Raw genomic sequence first — 20,629 nt, forward strand, 5'->3', positions numbered from 1 at the left:
ACCCACCAAAGTCTCACTTTCACTTCATTTTATATTTTCTAGTTCAAAATTAGGGCCAAATTTTGACTAGAAAACACAAAATAAACTATAAGTGCGGCTTTATTGGGATCCCACACTACGAATACTTCTCACAACAGTAGTAGTACAAATGGTAGTGGCATTGGGTTCATGGAAGCCCAGCACCTTCGAACCTCCAACAGCAAAATTTCTCTCCCCGCATCAAGTGTAAGCAATGGTTCATGTGGATATTGATCCAGGCAAGTATAACCGGAAAGATGCTTGAACCAAATGAGATGGTAGTTTCGGTGCATCGCAAGTTGACAGGAAGTCCGCTCGGAGGTTTGAATATGAAGCCAATAACTCGATCAGGTTGTCCTAGATAAACAGCGCTATCCTTGCAACGCATTTTATCTATGTGGGATGTGCTAATAATCTTCTAATAAAGCAAACATTTGACCATGTAGACAGACTTATACTGCATTGCATCTCCGAAAATCTTTGACTAGCACTTGTTGATGTTTAATTCTTGCACACTCGACTCATGATGTCAATTACATTTTTCTTCTTAGGATAGCTCTTCTTTCCGCCCCTGGGATGAATTTCAAAACTAGCTTATTGTTGACCTAACTATATTTACCTCGACTCATGAAGTGGTCGTTTAGAAGAGCTTGGGAGTTCTCTTGTGCTCCTCCAGTCATAAGGAAATGCAAGCATTAACGCTTGGGAAAAATAGTGGACGGTGGGCCGTTGTACTAATAAGTTGCTCTTGCATGAGTAGCTTGAAATTTGTAGCTCGAGCAAAGTTATTGATGGAAACAGACGAGGTGGCATCACTCAAAATATAAGAACAGAGAGATGTATTGTAACAACTCGGATAGTGATTCCAATTTGGTTTCTCTCTCAGATATTTTGAGTTTATACTCTGTAGGTTAAGATGATGTTGCTCGGTCGATCGGTCCTAACCTTTCTTTGGCTGACCAACTTAGTAAATCTTTAATACATACCGGGCACTTCAAGAATAACAACAGGGTAATACAAGAGAAAGATCACATAGGCTGAGATTTTAGCCTTGAGGACTTCCATTAAGGAAAAGAAACGGCTTAAAGGACGACAAGTCATTGCATATGCATCAAAATCTTCAACACAATCCGGTTTGCATCTCTTCCCCAACAAGCTCGAATATTTTTTCAATTCTGAAATAAATCAAGCCATCAATACTAACACCAAAGTTATATGATACAGATTAATTTTCGAAATTCAGGCTGCAAATTCTGATATTCTTAGTCTATAATAGCCAAAATCTGTCAATAAAGCAATTACCTACTCATCTTGATATTCACATTAGCAAGCCAAGAGGTTAAATAAACCTGAAAAACAAGCAATTAACAAGAAAGAACCCTTGTTAGATAGCATGCTGACATAGGATAACACGTTTGACCTAATCCAAAGATGGCCTTTCATCCTTTACATGAGCCAAGTTAGTGCTTAAAAGTCTATCAAATAACAGACAATTAAAGACATAAGCACCGGGACGAGACAAGTAGAGTTCTAATGTATGGAATCAATGCAACAATTTGGCCAAATTAGACCCATACCTGCAAAACCTCATGCGCTGGAGTATGGTCAGTAGCTGGGCCTGCAAGACATCAGCCCTCCGGCTTTCAGGCAATGGGCAACTGTCTCCCGACCGAAGCTCGGCTTATTAGAAATTTGTGCAATTCCCCGTCATATAGATCATCCGACCATTGTAGTGAAGGATCCGGACCTTCCTTTAGGTTGATCGATAGGAATTCAAAGACAATCAGTCTCTACATTGAAAGTGATTTCCACTCGTAAGGAATTCCCCAAAGAACGGAGAAAGCAGGCACGTAAAAAGAAGCAATTCCTAACCGCACAAGCGGAAAACATAGCAGGATCGAATGCACTAATCATGCTTCGAGATCAACAAGCATCACCATCTCATAAAATAATATGATGATAGTACCTTCAACTCGTAACTCCGAAGCAAACATCCGAACAAGCTCTTGAGCAAGATCCTCCGACATAAATTCATAAATAAAAATAAATTAGTACAAACAAAACTGTATCTTGTCTGGATTAGGAACAACTGAGCAGCATAGGTTCATGTGCGGATCTGAATCTTGAGTAGCTATTTCAAAAAGGAAATTCGACATCGAAACTAGATACTAGTATTTACTAATTTAACTTGATCCGATGTGACAGCTTCTACACCGAAACTATATGATAACTTACAGTTTATTTTCTAACTATATAACACTCACTCGACTTTCCAAATAAGTTTCAGCGATTACGCGAACCGTATATAATTCCTTGAATTCTCGAATCATATATCAAGAATGCATTTCTGCCATGCCTAACGTAAAGGAAAGAAAGTAGTCTTTCTGAATCCAAGTATTTCAGAACACAACTCTCTCAATCTCTTTAAAAGTAATCACTATCATGTCTAATCGACAGGAAATCAAAGTTTTTCGAGAAAGGAAACGAAGTTACGAATCCTGTTTTGCATAAGTAAAATGAGCAACCCACCGAATTCTGAGATGGAGATCCATTTGAATACTGGAGCTCCTCCACCATCCCTCGAATCATTCAAATCATCTTGGGAGTCGGTAAACCGAACTAGTGGGCTGCTGGAAGATAATTTTGAAAAACACCGCATGGCTCGAGAAGCTTTAACCAAGTTGGACATGTCAAGGACCTAGTTTCGGGGGGGGGGAATGGAGAACACGAATCAAACAACCAGTCATGCTCTATGGGGTCCTGAGTCCTGACTAAAATAAAAGGACCTGACCAAACATGGTCTTTGTATGGGCAATTGGGCATTACCATCTCCTTGTAAGTTGATAGAAGCATCTCGCAAAGCATTGCACCCGAACCAGCCAATAGACATGAAAATGAGGATACCAACACGAAATTAAACCCGGGACTATGCTTGCTAAAGAGAGGATCGGCTGAGTTCCAGCCGAAAGTGTTACTATACCTCCTTGTGTGCCAACTTGGCGCTCGCCCTGTCACGGATCCCGGCATGTCCTTGAGCACCCCCAAATCCATCCCAGGCATGTAACTGACAAACCCAAGGCGGCATCAACAACTGGTCACTGAACCTCGGAAAACCCAAGCGCCGCCGAGACGCAGAGCGAGAGAGCGGGGGACTACCTGCGGGAGAGGTGGGCGTTGACGAGCGCGGAGGCGTGCGAGCGTCCGTCGGCGGCGGCGGCCAGCCACCGGGCCTTGGCGGCGAGCATGCGCGACCACTGGTTGCGCAGGTTGCGCTGCGCCGCCGGCCTCCACTGGCGCAGCGATGACGGCGACGGGGTTGGGAAGGACGGGACGGGTCGGCAGGGCGGCGAACTGGAGTGGCTACGCACGCCTCCATTGCTTCGTCCGCGTGCGGCGTGCCGCTGGCGCTTCTGCAGTCTAGCCTGACCGAGCCCAGCGCTGTTGCAAGCACCGCTGGCGGGGAGAGGACCAGTCGGCGAGCTAAGGTCGACCAGCTCGGCGGCGGCCGGGCGCGGAAGCGGTGGACCGGCAGCAGAGCCGGGGTACGAGGCGGACGAGCGGTATCGGACCTTCTGTTCGAAGGCTCTGCCCTGGATCGCTGTAGGCCTTTTTCTTGCTGGGCCTGGGCCGAAATTACTTGCTACTGAAACCTTGATGCTAGACAAATAAGTCTGGCTTTTCTTAAGTTCTAGAAATCATGATACCATCCAATTTCCCCAATTTTCATGGACAGTTACTTAGCTAGCTTGCCATAATATAATCTAAGCTTAATTTCCTCATTGCAAATTTTCAGCTATGAAGGCCACATGGACCTCCAAATAGGGAATCAAGAGAAGCAACACTTAATAATCCTTATATTTGCCCTGCCTGGAGTATCACTTTTAGTTACATTTCCACTCCGTTACTATGTGTTAGCATGAAAAACCATCAAGAGAAACTTATCAGAAGGTCAAAGAAGGAACCCTCCTCTTATCGTGTTATATTTCCTTACGGTGTCTTTTATTCTGTGGGCATGTGTTCTTAACCTTATTATGGCATTCCTTTGTTACATATGGCCTTAGAAAGTCCTGCCAAGTAACAGAAGTCAAGCGCATTGTCCTACGTAATTTTTGAATGCCATATCCATCGGTATAAGCTTCACTCCTTTGTTTGTATAACTCTATCGGGAAATTTAATGAAGATGTAAGCTATGGTTGCAGACATATATTAAAATATCATGTTGTAGAGGTAAGTTCGAATTGACATTTGCTTCTGGTGAATGACCACATTTGATTTTCTAATACTTAGAGCTGCCAGCAAAGGAAGAGAGGAGAACTGAACTTTAGGAATTTGAGAATATATGAATGCTTAGCCTATATAGCTGGTATATGAAGACTGGAAGAGCTCCATTTCGAATTCTGTATGGGATCATAACTAGCATTATTTGTTAAAGAATCAAATGCTCTTGTCCATCACGGTCACTCTGCAATATAACTTGAGGTTGGATAAAAAAATCATCAGTTTCATCTGTTTGGTGAATGAGTGCTCATAGCTAAGGTAAATAGCCATCAGTATCTTATAGAGCCTCTCCAGTTATTGCTTTTTGTCAAGAACAATGATACACGTAATGCTAGTGAGGACTGGCTAGATCTAGGCCGTTTCCTGGCCCGGGTGGCGGTGAGTGATGGAGAAAAGAGAGAGACAAGCTGATGATGGATTTGTGTGTCCAACATCTTCATCTATGAGTACATGGAAGACCTCTGGACAAGAGCTATTGGCAGGACATGAATGTTTGGCACAAATGACCGTTACGATGGGATCACACCATCAATGTGCTACAGTTATATTTTTACATCCCAAGTCAGTAATGTGCATACCACAATAAAATTGGAGAAGTGTAAGGAAGGGGAATTTTAGTTTATATTTAGTTTACTTTTCTCAATTATACACCAGGATTATTTTCTTTAAGTTCCTTGTGGTCATAAATATGTTATCTATGTTTCCATTGAAGAATAATAAGGGACATAATTGTCATTGTACTATGTGTATCTTCATTATTTTAAATAAAAAAGAAGTAGACCATCATATCTCATCACCTTTAGAACCAGGTGAGGGTCATTTCACTGATTTGATAACCTTTTAAAAAACCAGCAAGGCCATGGTAAAGATAGATGCCACATTTTTGAAACTGCGGTAAATATCATAAATTATAACATAACAAACTTCAAAATTTGATAGATTTGTTTCTTATGAGTGTGCAACATGGAGAGGGATATTCAAAGTCTTGCCAAAAGTAAGAAATATTTTTAAAAAGAAGCTAGAGCTTTTTCATTGCTTAGGATTCGATAGAATTAAAGCTTCACTATTGCTACTTGCTACGATTCCGCTTCTATTTGCTATAAACTTGTGTTAATAATATTGCAATTTAAATAAACAACTTTTACCTTGAGTTATGAGATAAAATCGTCTTGATTGAAATCCTTTAACAACATATAAAACTTATTTTTTACAATACAGATATAGGGGAGGGGCATTTGCCCCCTGGTTATATTTAAACAATCATATATGGCTATGAGTTCACCCTACCAAACTTTCGGACCGTCCCAAATCTCTTTAAGAACGGCTTGGAAGACGCGGCTGGAGATGCTCTAACGCAGAAAACTGAAGCACATAATAGGAAGAGCACCTCTTCTCTCTCTCTCTCTCTCTCTCACTCGGTCACTCTCCCCCTCTCTCGGATCTCGCTCCCTAGCTTTACGAGCGAAGGCAAGAAACCCTAAACCCAAAGGCCAAACCCCACTTAGTAAGCTTCCGGCGCCTGTGCCAAATGCCAGGTCGCGGCAAGCCTCTGCGAAGCGTGCGCACACCTTTGCGACGCGGCGGTCGGACTGGCCGGCTGCATCGGCGTCAGCTAGTCCAGCTGTCGGGTGCTCTCTCCGTGACTCCGCCGGTCTGCTAGTTTGTGATGGAAGCAGTTTATGTGTTGTGATTTTAGTAGTACTATTGTGTTGAATTCCCTTGGATTGTCTGGATCTTGCTATTGTGTGGTGTGTATTTCTAGTTTCCATAATGTTCAATAAATTTACTTTCTAGTAGAATATATTTTATGTAGTTTGTTGCGAGCTTGTATGAGCAAGTGATAAAGTGGTGGGTAGAACCGTAGAAGTGGAAGTTTATTTCCCTGGTGTTCTGCCCTTGCCGAGTGTCCATGTTGCTTGCTATGAACATTACACCATAAATGATCTGATATTAACTGGCGTTGGGACGGTGGCGCTAGTCTTAGCCCAAAACTGTGCACGAAAGATTGAATAAGCATTTCAGAAGCTGCATTACTATCTACCGTGTTGTCCACCAAGTGAAGAAGTGGCCGCATTACATAAAACATGTATTCTGTCGCCACCTGATGCTACCACAAGTTCTACCAAGTCACATAGTCAAGAGACAAAACAAGCTCTAGACAGTGATGCAGGGTTAACCTCTTCCGAGATGACAAATTTTGATTCCGTTGGTCTACTGTACCCACATAGGGAATAAATTTCTGCACAAGCACTCTTCAGATAGGAACTCATCCATAGCACAGTTGCATCAGCAAGGTATCATGAATTCTAGGCAGGGAGAGAACCCTGCAGCTAACTTTCAGTAATGTGTCAACTGGGAACCCACCAAAGTCTCACTTTCACTTCATTTTATATTTTCTAGTTCAAAATTAGGGCCAAATTTTGACTAGAAAACACAAAATAAACTATAAGTGCGGCTTTATTGGGATCCCGCCACACTACGAATACTTCTCACAATAGTAGTAGTACAAATGGTAGTGGCATTGGGTTCATGGAAGCCCAGCACCTTCGAACCTCCAACAGCAAAATTTCTCTCCCTGCATCAAGTGTAAGCAATGGTTCATGTGGATATTGATCCAGGCAGTACAACTGGAAAGATGCTTGAACCAAATGAGATGGTAGTTTCTGGTGCATCGCAAGTTGACAGGAAGTCTGCTCAGAGGTTTGAATATGAAGCCAATAACTCGATCAGGTTGTCCTAGATAAACAGCGCTATCCTTGCAACGCATTTTATCTATGTGGGATGTGCTAATAATCTTCTAATAAAGCAAACATTTGACCATGTAGACAGACTTATACTGCATTGCATCTCTGAAAATCTTTGACTAGCACTTGTTGATGTTTAATTCTTGCACACTCTGACTCATGATGTCAATTACATTTTTCTTCTTAGGATAGCTCTTCTTTCTGCCCCCTGGGATGAATTTCAAAACTAGCTTATTGTTGACCTAACTATATTTACCTCGACTCATGAAGTGGTCGTTTAGAAGAGCTTGGGAGTTCTCTTGTGCTCCTCCAGTCATAAGGAAATGCAAGCATTAACGCTTGGGAAAAATAGTGGACGGTGGGCCAGTGTACTAATAAGTTGCTCTTGCATGAGTAGCTTGAAATTTGTAGCTCGAGCAAAGTTATTGATGGAAACAGACGAGGTGGCATCACTCAAAATATAAGAACAGAGAGATGTATTGTAACAACTCGGATAGTGATTCCAATTTGGTTTCTCTCTCAGATATTTTGATTTTATACTCTGTAGGTTAAGATGATGTTGCTCTGGTCGACTGGTCCTAACCTTTCTTTGGCTGACCAACTTAGTAAATCTTTAATACATACCGGGCACTTCAAGAATAACAACAGGGTAATACAAGAGAAAGATCACATAGGCTGAGATTTTAGCCTTGAGGACTTCCATTAAGGAAAAGAAACGGCTTAAAGGACGACAAGTCATTGCATATGCATCAAAATCTTCAACACAGTCTGGTTTGCATCTCTTCCCCAACAAGCTCGAATATTTTTTCAATTCTGAAATAAATCAAGCCATCAATACTAACACCAAAGTTATATGATACAGATTAATTTTCGAAATTCAGGCTGCAAATTCTGATATTCTTAGTCTATAATAGCCAAAATCTGTCAATAAAGCAATTACCTACTCATCTTGATATTCACATTAGCAAGCCAAGAGGTTAAATAAACCTGAAAAACAAGCAATTAACAAGAAAGAACCCTTGTTAGATAGCATGCTGACATAGGATAACACGTTTGACCTAATCCAAAGATGGCCTTTCATCCTTTACATGAGCCAAGTTAGTGCTTAAAAGTCTATCAAATAACAGACAATTAAAGACATAAGCACCAGGACAGAGACAGTAGAGTTCTAATGTATGGAATCAATGCAACAATTTGGCCAAATTAGACCCATACCTGCAAAACCTCATGCGCTGGAGTATGGTCAGGTAGCTGGGCCTGCAAGACATCAGCCCTCCAGTTTTCAGGCAATGGGCAACTGTCTCCCGACCGAAGCTCAGTTATTAGAAATTTGTGCAATTCCCCGTCATATAGATCATCTGACCATTGTAGTGAAGGATCTGGACCTTCCTTTAGGTTGATCGATAGGAATTCCAAGACAATCAGTCTCTACATTGAAAGTGATTTCCACTGTAAGGAATTCCCCAAAGAACGGAGAAAGCAGGCACGTAAAAAGAAGCAATTCCTAACTCGCACAAGCGGAAAACATAGCAGGATCGAATGCACTAACTGCTTTCGAGATCAACAAGCATCACCATCTCATAAAATAATATGATGATAGTACCTTCAACTGTAACTCCGAAGCAAACATCTGAACAAGCTCTTGAGCAAGATCCTCTGACATAAATTCATAAATAAAAATAAATTAGTACAAACAAAACTGTATCTTGCTGGATTAGGAACAGCCGAGCAGCATAGGTTCATGTGCAGATCTGAATCTTGAGTAGCTATTTCAAAAAGGAAATTCGACATCAGAAACTAGATACTAGTATTTACTAATTTAACTTGATCTGATGTGACAGTTCTACACTGAAACTATATGATAACTTACAGTTTATTTTCTAACTATATAACACTCACTCGACTTTCCAAATAAGTTTCAGCGATTACGCGAACTGTACATAATTCCTTGAATTCCTGAATCATATATCAAGAATGCATTTCTGCCATGCCTAACAGAAAGGAAAGAAAGAACGTAGTCTTTCTGAATCCAAGTATTTCAGAACACAACTCTCTCAATCTCTTTAAAAGTAATCACTATCATGTCTAATCGACAGGAAATCAAAGTTTTTCGAGAAAGGAAACAGAAGTTACGAATCCTGTTTTGCATAAGTAAAATGAGCAACCCACCGAATTCTGAGATGGAGATCCATTTGAATACTGGAGCTCCTCCACCATCCCCTGAATCATTCAAATCATCTTGGGAGTCGGTAAACCGGACTAGTGGGCTGCTGGAAGATAATTTTGAAAAACACCGCATGGCTCGAGAAGCTTTAACCAAGTTGGACATGTCAAGGACCTAGTTTCAGGGGGGGGGATGGAGAACACGAATCAAACAACCAGTCATGCTCTATGGGGTCCTGAGTCCTGACTAAAATAAAAGGACCTGACCAAACATGGTCTTTGTATGGGCAATTGGGCATTACCATCTCCTTGTAAGTTGATAGAAGCATCTCGCAGCATTGCACCTGAACCAGCCAATAGACATGAAAATGAGGATACCAACACGAAATTAAACCCGGGACTATGCTTGCTAAAGAGAGGATCGGCTGAGTTCCAGCCGAAAGTGTTACTATACCTCCTTGTGTGCCAACTTGGCGCTCGCCCTGTCACGGATCCCCGGCATGTCCTTGAGCACCCCCAAATCCATCCCAGGCATGTAACTGACAAACCCAAGGCGGCATCAACAACTGGTCACTGAACCTCGGAAAACCCAAGCGCCGCCGAGACGCAGAGCGAGAGAGCGGGGGACTACCTGCGGGAGAGGTGGCCGTTGACGAGCGCGGAGGCGTGCGAGCGTCCGTCGGCGGCGGCGGCCAGCCACCGGGCCTTGGCGGCGAGCATGCGCGACCACTGGTTGCGCAGGTTGCGCTGCGCCGCCGGCCTCCACTGGCGCAGCGATGACGGCGACGGGGTTGGGAAGGACGGGGACGGGTCGGCAGGGCGGCGAACTGGAGTGGCTACGCACGCCTCCATTGCTTCGTCCGCGTGCGGCGTGCCGCTGGCGCTTCTGCAGTCTAGCATGACCGAGCCCAGCGCCGTTGCAAGCACCGCTGGCGGGGAGAGGACCAGTCGGCGAGCTAAGGTCGACCAGCTCGGCGGCGGTCGGGCGCGGAAGCGGTGGACCGGCAGCAGAGCCGGGGTACGACGCGGACGAGCGGTATCAGATTTTCTGTTCGAAGGCTCTGCCCTGGATCGCTGTAGGCCTTTCTCTTGCTGGGCCTGGGCCGAAATTAGTAGGTTGAGTTTTCAGATGCGGGCTGGGTGATATTTCACACTTTGGGCCACACACAATTTGCCACCACTTCGATCTTAGAGCATCTCGTCCATAAACACGCGAACTGAAAACACCGAGTTCAGTTTACCGAACTCGTGTTTATGGATCGAAAAATTGATGGCGTAGAATAGATCCCGTAAAACAAAACCGTAAAACAACATATTTGAAAATATGCCACTAAAGACCCACCTGTCAGTTTTTTTCCTTTTTTTCCTAGTCTTCTTCTTCTCGGGTCGTTTCTTCCCATGCCCGAAGCTCGCTCCGCCTAGCTCGCCCCACCCCGCGCCGCGCCGCCCATGCAGCGCCACCCTGCGCCGCCCCGCGCCCCGCGCCACGCCACCCCGCGCTGCCCACACCCCGCCCGCCCACGAGCTCGCCCCGCGCCGCTCCATGCCGTCGTGAGCTCACCGCCCCACGTCCCACCCACGAGCTTGCGCCTCCCCACGCCGTGGCGAGCTCGCCGGAATTTGGTTGGATTTTGGTGATTGTACCGGCGGAAGCAGTTGACTTGATCTAAAATTTCAGCACGCCGCGAGTAGAGGTTTGTGTTCAGTTCTCTCTTTCATCCCCTACAAATACATGCCAAGTTGGGTTTTCGAGTGCGACTTGCAAATTTTTTTTTTTGCCGGATGTGTTTATGGTTCTGATCTGCGTCATTTTTTAAACTGAACCTGTAAATCGGCAGTTATTGTTCATTTTACACACTTTTAGATGCTCTTAGACAGTTAGACCTCCCAAATTCCCAATCCCGAAAACCTGATCTATACCGCGTGTTAAAAAAAAAAAGTAGGGCCACCATGATGAACAATCTTCCAATCCGTCTCCGACCCCAGCATGTACCTCTCGTCTTCTCCTGTCCATATATAGCTCACTTGCGCCCCTCTGTCCAGCAGTCGAGTCGAGCGCCATGGTCTTGTGCAGCTGCAAGCGATCTGCCACCGTCCACGCGACACGAGGACCATCAGCAACAATCACCAGCATCGGCAGCACGGCGGACTACGAGTACGACCAGGACCACGCGTCAAGCCTCGGCAAGGGCAACTTCGGCGTGGTCGTCAAGGCGCGCCACCGAGCCACGTGAAAAACCGTCGCAATCAAGTCCCTCAGCTGCACCGACGACACCGCCACCGACGCCGCCAGCCAGATCCTCCTGCGCGAGGCCCGCTTCCTGACCGAGGCCTCCAGCGGAAACCCTTACGTCGTCGGCTCCCACTGGCTCGTGCTCGACCCGGACACCAGCAACCACTGCCTCGTAATGGAGTACGTCGGGCCGAAGAACCTCGCCGATTTCCTGTCGGGCAGGCCGCCCCTCCCCGAGGCCACCGTGCGCGCCTTCATGCGGCAGCTCCTCGCCGGGGCCGACACGATGCACAAGCGCCGCATCGTCCACCGCGACATCAAGCCGGCCAACGTCCTCGTCGGGGAGGACGAGAAGACGGTCAAGATCTGCGACCTCAGACTGGCCATCTCCCTGGCGACGGAGCGGCAGCCGTACGGCAAGGCCGGCATGGCGTCCTACATGGCGCCCGAGGTGCTCCTGGGGAAGCCGGACTACGACGGGCGGGTGGACGCGTGGTCGCTTGGGTGCGTCATGGCCGAGATGCTCACCGGCGGCGAGACGTTGTTTGAGTTCAAGGGCGACGATGCACGCCAGCTCCTAAGCATCTTCTCCATGCTCGGGGTGCCGGACTGGCCGGGGGTCACGTCGTCCCTGATAGGGCGGCAGCGGCCGGACGACAGCCGGCTGCGGGAGCTGTTCCCGGTCGAGACGCTGTCCGAGGACGGGTTCCAGGTCTTGAAAGGGCTGCTGGCGTGTAACCCTAGAAAGCGGCTGACGGCGGCCGCGGCTCTCAAATTCCCATGGTTCTCGGCGTCGTCTGCTCCTCGTCCTGCCGCTGCTGCGAAGGTCAGCACGCTAGCATTGCTCAGGAAGAAGGTGGAGGCGGCGTTGCCCGTAAGGAAGGGGTTGAGGGCCAAGATCATCCAACCCAAGAAGAAAACTGATATACTCCCATTTGGATCAATTGTAACTAAACTAGTGCAACATATTCGGTTGGTAAGATAGGCAACACATGAGCAAAGGCCGACTGCTCAAGACCAATACATGCATGGTAGCAAAAACATGCATCTCGCATCTTTCACGCAGTGTGCCTTTGCAAGGCAGATCTGGCATGACCTCCTCTCACGCACCTGTTAGAATCAGATTTGACTTGGGGGAAATGATGTTTTGGCACCCGGAAGCATATCCTCCCGGTTTTAAAATTTCGTTTTAAATATATTTTCGAAATGTTGAAAATTTTGGTCACAAAATTTAATGGGTACATCTTAAAATTCTACACAATCGCAAAGTGGTTTCACGGAAAACCGATATTTTTAGTGTCATCTGTAAAAAGACAAATTTTGGTGTAAAAAGGTGTACGTGGCAGTTTTTTTTGTCTTTTTCACACAAGTCACAAAAATTGTCGGTTTTTGGCAAAACTTATGTGCGCACCTAGAATGTCGATACGTAAGAGCGAAAAATTTTGTTCAATTATTTTTACATTGTAAAGTATTTTTTCCGGTGGCAGGAGCATAATATGCTCCCATGTTCAGAATTGAATTTCCCCATACTTGACTTCTGTGTACCTAATTAACCGTATTGGTTAAGGAGTTGTACCTATACGTGTAATCATCTACGGCAGGGCGGTAAGCTCTGTCAGCAACTCAAACATTGTTGTAATCATCTTCGAGTAACTAGAACATAATAGCGCGCGTTGCTGCGCCCGTCTATTTTAAGAAAAAACTTTAAGTAAAGTCATATGTATACTTGAAAACAATTGTTAACAATTCACATATCATCGGGGTAATGGACAAATTAAATGTATTTCTGGCATTGCTTACACCAATAATGGAATTCCACTAAAAACTAAACATTTTGTTCTAACATGCAAAGTATCTAGGTACATGATCTCCACATGAAGTCAACACATTGCACACCATTCTGATTTGAACGTCCATCTCGATGCGGCCTCATGAGTCAAGACCATGTTGTTTGGATCAAAGAGCACTACCTTGTTCAGTGCGCCGAGGGCTCAACTGAAATCGTTATTGTTGTTTGTACCTAGGTTGTTCCATGGTGTCATGTGGTACCCTGGTTGAAGCGGACACGAGCTTTTTAAGTTTCTTGATATCCTTGTTAAGATTTTTGCCTCACTTGTAGGTCATTCTTTACATGGTCGACTTAGTAAAACTGTTTTAGAAAAATGAGAGTAAAACATAAGTGGAGTTCCACAATACATGGTTGTACTGGTTTGAGTGCATAAGCACCGCCAAATATCACAAATATAGGATTAATAGCAGGTAATAAAAGAAATGTGCGGGTTAACATAAGTGTAAAAGACAATGGTGCTGCTCACTACTTATAGTATATATGATTCCAGCCTGTTCACAACAACAATATTTTGGAAAAAGCACAGGAACTTAACTGTTTTGTGTCAATCTTCAAAGTGACTTTCACAATTGAATAATATAATATATTCCTGATATTGCCTCATCAATTTATGTAAGAAACATTTAAAACAGAGAAGCTGCAGTGACAAGTGGGCATATAGCTCTACCTACACAATTTGGGAAATGTAACAATCTAGCAGGTTCAGGATCCCATTTTATGCATTTTCCCGATTAATACTAAAAAAGTAAGTAATTATTATGTCCGGCCAGGAGAGCATGTGACCGGCAACTATTTCACAATATTCTCTTATGAGACCAGTTCTCTTTATTTGGAATATGAATGAAAAGCGTTAAATATTAGAAGTTTTGATTAATTTTCAGGTTAAGATAGTTGCCAAAACTTCCTTGTAGGCATCAGGTGTTCCCTGCAATTCATACATGATTTTCTCTTGTAGGCATCACACCTCCAAGTATTAAACAAGTATACAAACCAGTCCAGAGGGGGCGAAAATGAGTTCAACTATTGACTTTGACCTACTTCCATAAGCCAAAACTTCCTTGCATATGTAGAAGACACGCAAGTCTCATGCGTTTTTAAAAAAAAACAGTATTGGTATAAGGGAATTACTTGTCATCAAACAATTTACCTGTCTGGAGGTGGAATATACATGGATCATGCAATTATTTGACTTTATCCGGTCAACTAACTATGTCTGGTCCATTACCCTGGCTTTGCACAGCGCAACAATAATGGACTTTTATGTCAATAAATTAATCATACCATTTGTCTTGTGACTGCATCCGTTAGTTACTTCACCATCATCAAAGAAGCCATAGATGACCGTGTGATATGCCCCCATATTCAGGAAGCAAGTTCCTCATTTGGCCACAACTTGGAGTTGGTTGAGCGACCGCTGGCTTCTGCTAGACTCACATAAGCACTACAGAACAACAGAATATGACAAGGTATCATGCACGTAGCTCAGATATTTTATGAAGGTTAAATATTTGAGAACAATTGAAACAAATCTTTGGGCCATGAAATGCATAAGAAGCATGCGCTTATATTGGGACAGAGAAAATTTTAAAAAAACAAGACTTTACATTCTTGAGCTCACATGTTTATGAGGTTTAATCGCCTTTGCCGCAAGGTCACCAGGATCACATGGCGCAAATTAATTAATTTTTGCCACTAAAGAACTTGAAAGAAAAAATATTACACCTAATTTATAACTTTCATGTAGTACTACCGTTACTCATACCTGAAAATGGACCACATGATTTTGACAAATATAATCTACGATGATGAGAAAAAGTAAGTTATGGATGCTGGCACATATTCAACATTATTTTAAGATGCTTAAAGTCTATAGTATATAGCAGATAGTTTACATTCAGTCACTTAATCTGTAGAAGAGGAACATGAATATAGGAAGAGAGCAAATGATAAATAATAAACGTACATGAGATATAGTACGTACTACTTAGAGGTCAAAATGTAATATTACAAAGTTTGCATCTGAAGGAAACCAGAATCATGTATTTACTCTGGAACATAGTTCCTGTACCGTCCCTTAGCATCCCTCTGAAATCAATGGAGTGCATATGGAAGTTATTTCATAATTTAAAAGGAAAGAATTGTCAATATTGAAGTTCAGAATTATGAGGTAACCATTGAGAATTGGAATAATAATATAAAATAACTCATTGCCTTTAGACTTGTAACATTAAAATATTTCACCTGAAACAGTTTTACGATCTGTCAAGCAGAAGATTCAAAAGCATTTTCACTTCTTACTAAACCTTTATTTTTCAAAAGGACATAGGTGGAAACATAGTCTGTTGATTACCTATATTAGTTCATCCATATGCACACCAAGAGAAGTCATTAGGAATATAGAAAACCTACAATGTAATCTTCTCGTTTCCTTTTTCCATGATTCCCAAAGCAACACGCGTGCATCGTCCCTTTTGTGGGAGATGAGACGTAGCGACACCTTGATGCTGATATATAATGCCCATCACTTTGGAGGAATTAATTTTCATCCTGTGTATTCGGATAAAGGTGACCCAAATATATGATAAATATAAACCTTGGCGCGAATTTAATAATTAAAAAAGGTAAACCTATGACCCAAATGGTTGGCTATGATTTTAAACAACAGAAGCACGCATGCATCACCCAAAAAAATCATCCCTAAGATCTTACTCTTCCCTGCCTTCTCTAGTTGCTTCCTTTAACACATGTTAACTGAAATGAACATAATCAAGCAGAAGTGCAGCAGAACACATCTATAAGGATGATTGCATTATGTACCTAATACTAAATAGAGTATACACTCAACATTCCTGTAGAAACCTGTTACCTAATTAACATAACGCCATTGAAAAATTCTGAAAAAGCTTTGTGGAACTTTACCTTCCTCCATAAAGAGATAGAGTATGAAACCTGGTGGCCAGTTGCCATGCAGGAGGGTAGATTGTAATACATGGTGAGCTGAGTTTGTGCGAAGGGGATTTGGCATCAACGATTACAAGCGGAGACGACAGCGGCTAGACCTGCAGATCAGCGCCCGAACCAGTAAATCCCTTGCCGCTGCCTATTGTGGCCCATAGGAAGACCACACTCCACTATACCGGATTTGCTGCTGTAGCCCCTCTCAGCTGCCCCACCGGATGAAATGTGGGGAGGGCAGCATGGTGATGTTCCCCCTTGTACGACCGGCTCCGATCGATAAGGGCATGAAAGGATAGAGATATTCTCTCACTGGCGACGAAGGAAGCAGCGGCGACGCACCAGGTTTCACCTAGGCCGATATCGGGAAGAGTGGGGTGCGGGAACCGGGAGCTAACCGTCGCGAAGGAAGATGGGGTTTGGTACTGGAATACGAGGCTTTTGCCGTTTCGCTGTGGACAGACGATTCGTCTCCCAACCCTAGGCAGGCCGCCCTGCAAAGATGCAAGGCCCTTATGAGTGTTTCGCGGCCTGATTAATCAGGAGCGGCCTAACTTGATCTCTAGAGAAGCAGCCCAGCAACGGGACTGGCTTACTTAATGCTACCCAACGAAGAAAACGGGATTAGTGACTGATCGGAATTACTGCATTGATGTACACCATTGGATGACTCGATCGTACGGCCCGGTACCTCAAATGGCTGTGAGGGCTCGTAGGTGGTTGCGTTGTACTGATAACTAATAACTAATATATACATGAGCCGGCCGCCCCACGAGGGTTTTTCCGTTCCCCTCAACTATCTCAACCCTAAATTTTACACGCATTGCTCTCTCTAGCCCTGCATGTTGCAGCCTGCAGCACATAATACATGGTAGAGATATTTCTCCAGCAATTACATCTAAAACAAATAAGTTAATCAAGATTTTCAAACTCGTTCTTCTCCAGTGACACAATTTTGTAATTTTCTAGAGGCAGCCGCAGACACCTAACTATAAACATGTAAATAACAACGAAAAACCCTTCCATAATTTCGAGTCGCAATGTAATTAACCAACATCGGTTAGGGGACTAAAACTAATATATCAGAGAAAAGCAGCTTGGTCTACATTGTTCAGGAGCCGAGAGTATGAATCACCATTTGAGTATGTAGCAGCTAGAGTAGATATTGCAACAACCATCCTCGCGACAACCTTGAGAAAAATCCAAATCGATCTAGCAAACCAAGATATGAAGGAGCATACATAGAGAGAAAAAAAGAGACCTGAGCGTCTATGTATTAAGCTTTAAGAGAAGAAGCAACGCCATAGATTGGCTACAACAGGAACATCAGTTAAAAATGCATAGCCAAACAGGGAAATGGTCCAATGGAGTAGGATATTACCCACCTCAACTCAGAGCACCCTGCTTATGCCAATAGGCAGCAACAGGAGCATCATGGGCTCACAATACATATGATTAATTCACTCTGAAAGAATGAGGGCAGCAAACAATACAGCTTAAGATTTCTCTGATATATACAACAAACCTGGACCGGAAAGCATCCACACTACTGATTTATGAATGCACTGCTTATTTAAGCCCGAGATTTTAATTTTAACCAAAGTACGCAAGAATGATCTATAGACACAGCCGGATACATGTGACAGGGAGCCAATGTCTAGGTGCTGCCACGAGCAGCCTCCTGGAGATACTTCACAGCACTGTCATAGTTCACGAAACCCATGAACCAGAACTCATGGTTATCAACAGAAACAACCTGGATGTACCTCTCTGCAGGGTTCTGTTGACTTGCGGTGGGAGTGACTGACCTCAGGTGAGGCACGGGTAGAACTACCTGTAAACGCATTGCAGATATAAATATGATCAGGTCTAGCATGATACGAAGAACGCGGTTGTTTTTTTTCAGTGTGGGTGATCCAGATGAGCAACAAAGATGAACAATGTTTCCATGCCTTCTTCAATACTAGTAGTATGGAATTTTCTGTTTAGCAAACCATTTCAGATCATTTGCTCTGTCAAATCAGACAGAGTTTGACAATGTTTCCATGCCTTCTTCAATACTAGTAGTGTGGAATTTGCGGGTTAGCAACCATTTCAGATCGTATGCTCAGTCAAATGGGACAGAGTTTGATAACGTTTCCATGCCTTCCTCACTACTACTCCCTCCGTTCGTATTTAATTGACGCTAATTGGAACCAACACCAGGCCCAGTAGCGTGTGTAGGTGCGTCGATTAATACAGAACAGAGGTAGTAGCTACTAGTATGGAATTTGCGGATTAGCAAACCATTTCAGATCATATGCTCTGACAAATCAGACAGAATTTGACTTCACAATACAGGAGTGTGATGGAATGATGTGTTTCCCTCTAAGGACAAGTCTAGACTCTAGAGTGGTAACAATATGAATAATGCTCATCTTTAGTCTAAACTCAATTAAAATGCATTGCTGGTGCACATTCTGACGAGGAAAAGAAAAGGCGCCGCCGTACCTTGTAGATGGAGGAGGCGGTCTTGTTATCCTCGGTGACATACGCCACCGGGCTGTCACTGCAGAACGCAAGCTTGGCGGTGGAGACGTATAAGACGCCCATTATCGGACCATGAGAGGTTGAGAGGTAGCACGCGTAGGCCTTCTTGAGCTTCTCGTCAGGCGAGCACTCGAAGGTCTGCTGGAATATCTTGTCGTACCCGCCTTCCGATATGACCTTGGATATCTGGGCGATCCTCCCCATCGCGGCGTCCGTGATGCTAGGGCCGGTTTTCACTGCAGAGGTCCGCGCGAGTTCAGGGGTCAACGTGTATGTGTAGGTGCTATTTTTAGATGAAATGGATGAAGAGATATGTACTGAACTAAAAACCGTCTAGGATGTGGTGGCTCACTGGTTCATGATGCAGTGTGCTATACTTGTGATTGGGGGAAACTCACAGTGCTGCCAGACGTCGCCGGCGATGCCCTCGGTCTTGCGCGCGGCCTCGCTGAACCTCTTCCCCGCCTGGCCGAACATGTCCCTCAGATTCTCCCTGGCGCCTGCAGCCCCAAACACCACAACGATCAGCAGAAACACTAGCCATCAAATTCAGCCCCGGATCGAACAAGAGCGGAAGCAGCAGCAAAAGAGCAGGACGGCAGGAGTAGCTAGGCGGTGGTAGGTGACTGACTCTTGGGGGGCGGTCCGGAGGACGGCGAAGGCATGACGTAGGGGTTGGTGCCGGCGGGCGCCACGACCGGCGGCGGCGGCGTCGCGAGGTCCTCCGGGGACATGCGCGGGTACGCCGAGTCCTCCGACGGCGGCGCGCGGGCGACGTCGTGGTTGGGATCCATGGGCGATCGGCGGGAGGGAAGAGGAAGCGGGGATCGGGGAGAATTGAGCAGCAACGGCAGCAGCAGCGTGCAGAGTTGACGGCAGGGAGAGGGACGCGGTGGGGGCGCGACACGTCGAAGCAATCAAGCGCGTGAGAACATAATTGTGTCCAACTGGCACAAGTAACCGACGCCTCAGGCACAGCCGCGTCGACACAGCGTGAGCGACACCGTCCGTGCCGCCGGGCGTCGGCTGCCGCGCGCCATCGACGGCTCAATGGCCTCAACCTGGCAGTTGCACACTACTACTGGAAGTAAGGGTATCTCCAACGCGTCCACCCAAACGGACGCGCTGGGCCAGCCATCCGTTTTGGGCTGTTTGGATTGCCGCGCGAACACGCGGATAACGGTCCGTGTCCGCGTGTCCGTTTGGGTCGCACGCTGCAACCAACATGGCGACCCAAAAACCCGTCACGAGGTTCGTCTTCCCTGGGCAGCGTTGTGCCATGGCAGGCCTCGACGGGACAGCAATGGCGGGCGGGACAACGCGCGGGAATGTTTCCGCGCGCACCAGGGTTCCCGCGCGCGCGAAAGGGCCATGGGCGCGTCAAAGCTGGCCAAGCTTGATCTGACCGCCAGGGAGAAGACGATCTTGGTGATGGAGGATGAGAAGGAGGATGGAGGGGCTCCAGTGAAGTTTGCATTGATGGGCAAAGTTCTGTCAACAAAAAAAATCCATATTCAGACAATTGACAGTGCTTTGCGGCCGCATTGGGGAAACCCTAGGGGTCTGACCTTCACGGCTAAGGGTGACAATGTCTTCTTAGCTAGTATGGATTTTGAGAGAGATCGGAAGCGCATCTGGGAGGGGGCACCATGGACTGTATCAAAACATGCAGTCGTCCTGGATGACTTCGATGAGAGTGTGAAGCCATCGGAAATCAAATTCAAGCGACTTCCGATGTGGTTCAGATGTGATGACTTGCCTTTCAACTGGATGAATGAAGCACGCAGAAAATCTATTGCTAGCCAGGTTGGGGAATTTATCAGTCTGGATTTGCATGGCAATGGCTCCAGGTCAGGTTGG

General features: G+C 45.1%; 2 protein-coding genes and 2 pseudogenes across 2 annotated transcripts; 1 reads left to right on the forward strand and 3 right to left on the reverse strand.

The window, feature by feature from the left end:
• Positions 1-1,138: 1,138 nt before the first annotated feature.
• Positions 1,139-3,394, reverse strand: LOC124656305 (annotated as a pseudogene).
• Positions 3,395-7,747: 4,353 nt separating this feature from the next.
• On the reverse strand, positions 7,748-10,055 carry LOC124651117. The gene is made up of 8 exons (XM_047190256.1): positions 9,835-10,055; positions 9,658-9,742; positions 9,506-9,547; positions 9,210-9,378; positions 8,644-8,696; positions 8,256-8,468; positions 7,981-8,027; positions 7,748-7,853 (listed from the first exon to the last, which is right to left on the reverse strand). Exons 1-8 carry the CDS (start codon positions 10,053-10,055, stop codon positions 7,799-7,801), a joined length of 885 nt encoding a protein of 294 aa, XP_047046212.1. The 3' UTR covers positions 7,748-7,798.
• Positions 10,056-11,263: 1,208 nt separating this feature from the next.
• On the forward strand, positions 11,264-12,421 carry LOC124656306 (annotated as a pseudogene).
• A 5,254-nt stretch (positions 12,422-17,675) lies between these two features.
• LOC124652812 (GEM-like protein 1) lies at positions 17,676-19,663 on the reverse strand. The gene is made up of 4 exons (XM_047191857.1): positions 19,401-19,663; positions 19,168-19,269; positions 18,731-19,005; positions 17,676-18,074 (listed from the first exon to the last, which is right to left on the reverse strand). The coding sequence occupies exons 1-4, from the start codon at positions 19,561-19,563 to the stop codon at positions 17,898-17,900; spliced, it is 717 nt and encodes a 238-aa protein (XP_047047813.1). The 5' UTR covers positions 19,564-19,663; the 3' UTR covers positions 17,676-17,897.
• Between the last annotated feature and the right edge of the window lie 966 nt (positions 19,664-20,629).

This window comes from Lolium rigidum, chromosome 5 (genome assembly GCF_022539505.1).
Source record: "Lolium rigidum isolate FL_2022 chromosome 5, APGP_CSIRO_Lrig_0.1, whole genome shotgun sequence".
Taxonomy (NCBI): Eukaryota; Viridiplantae; Streptophyta; class Magnoliopsida; order Poales; family Poaceae; genus Lolium; species Lolium rigidum.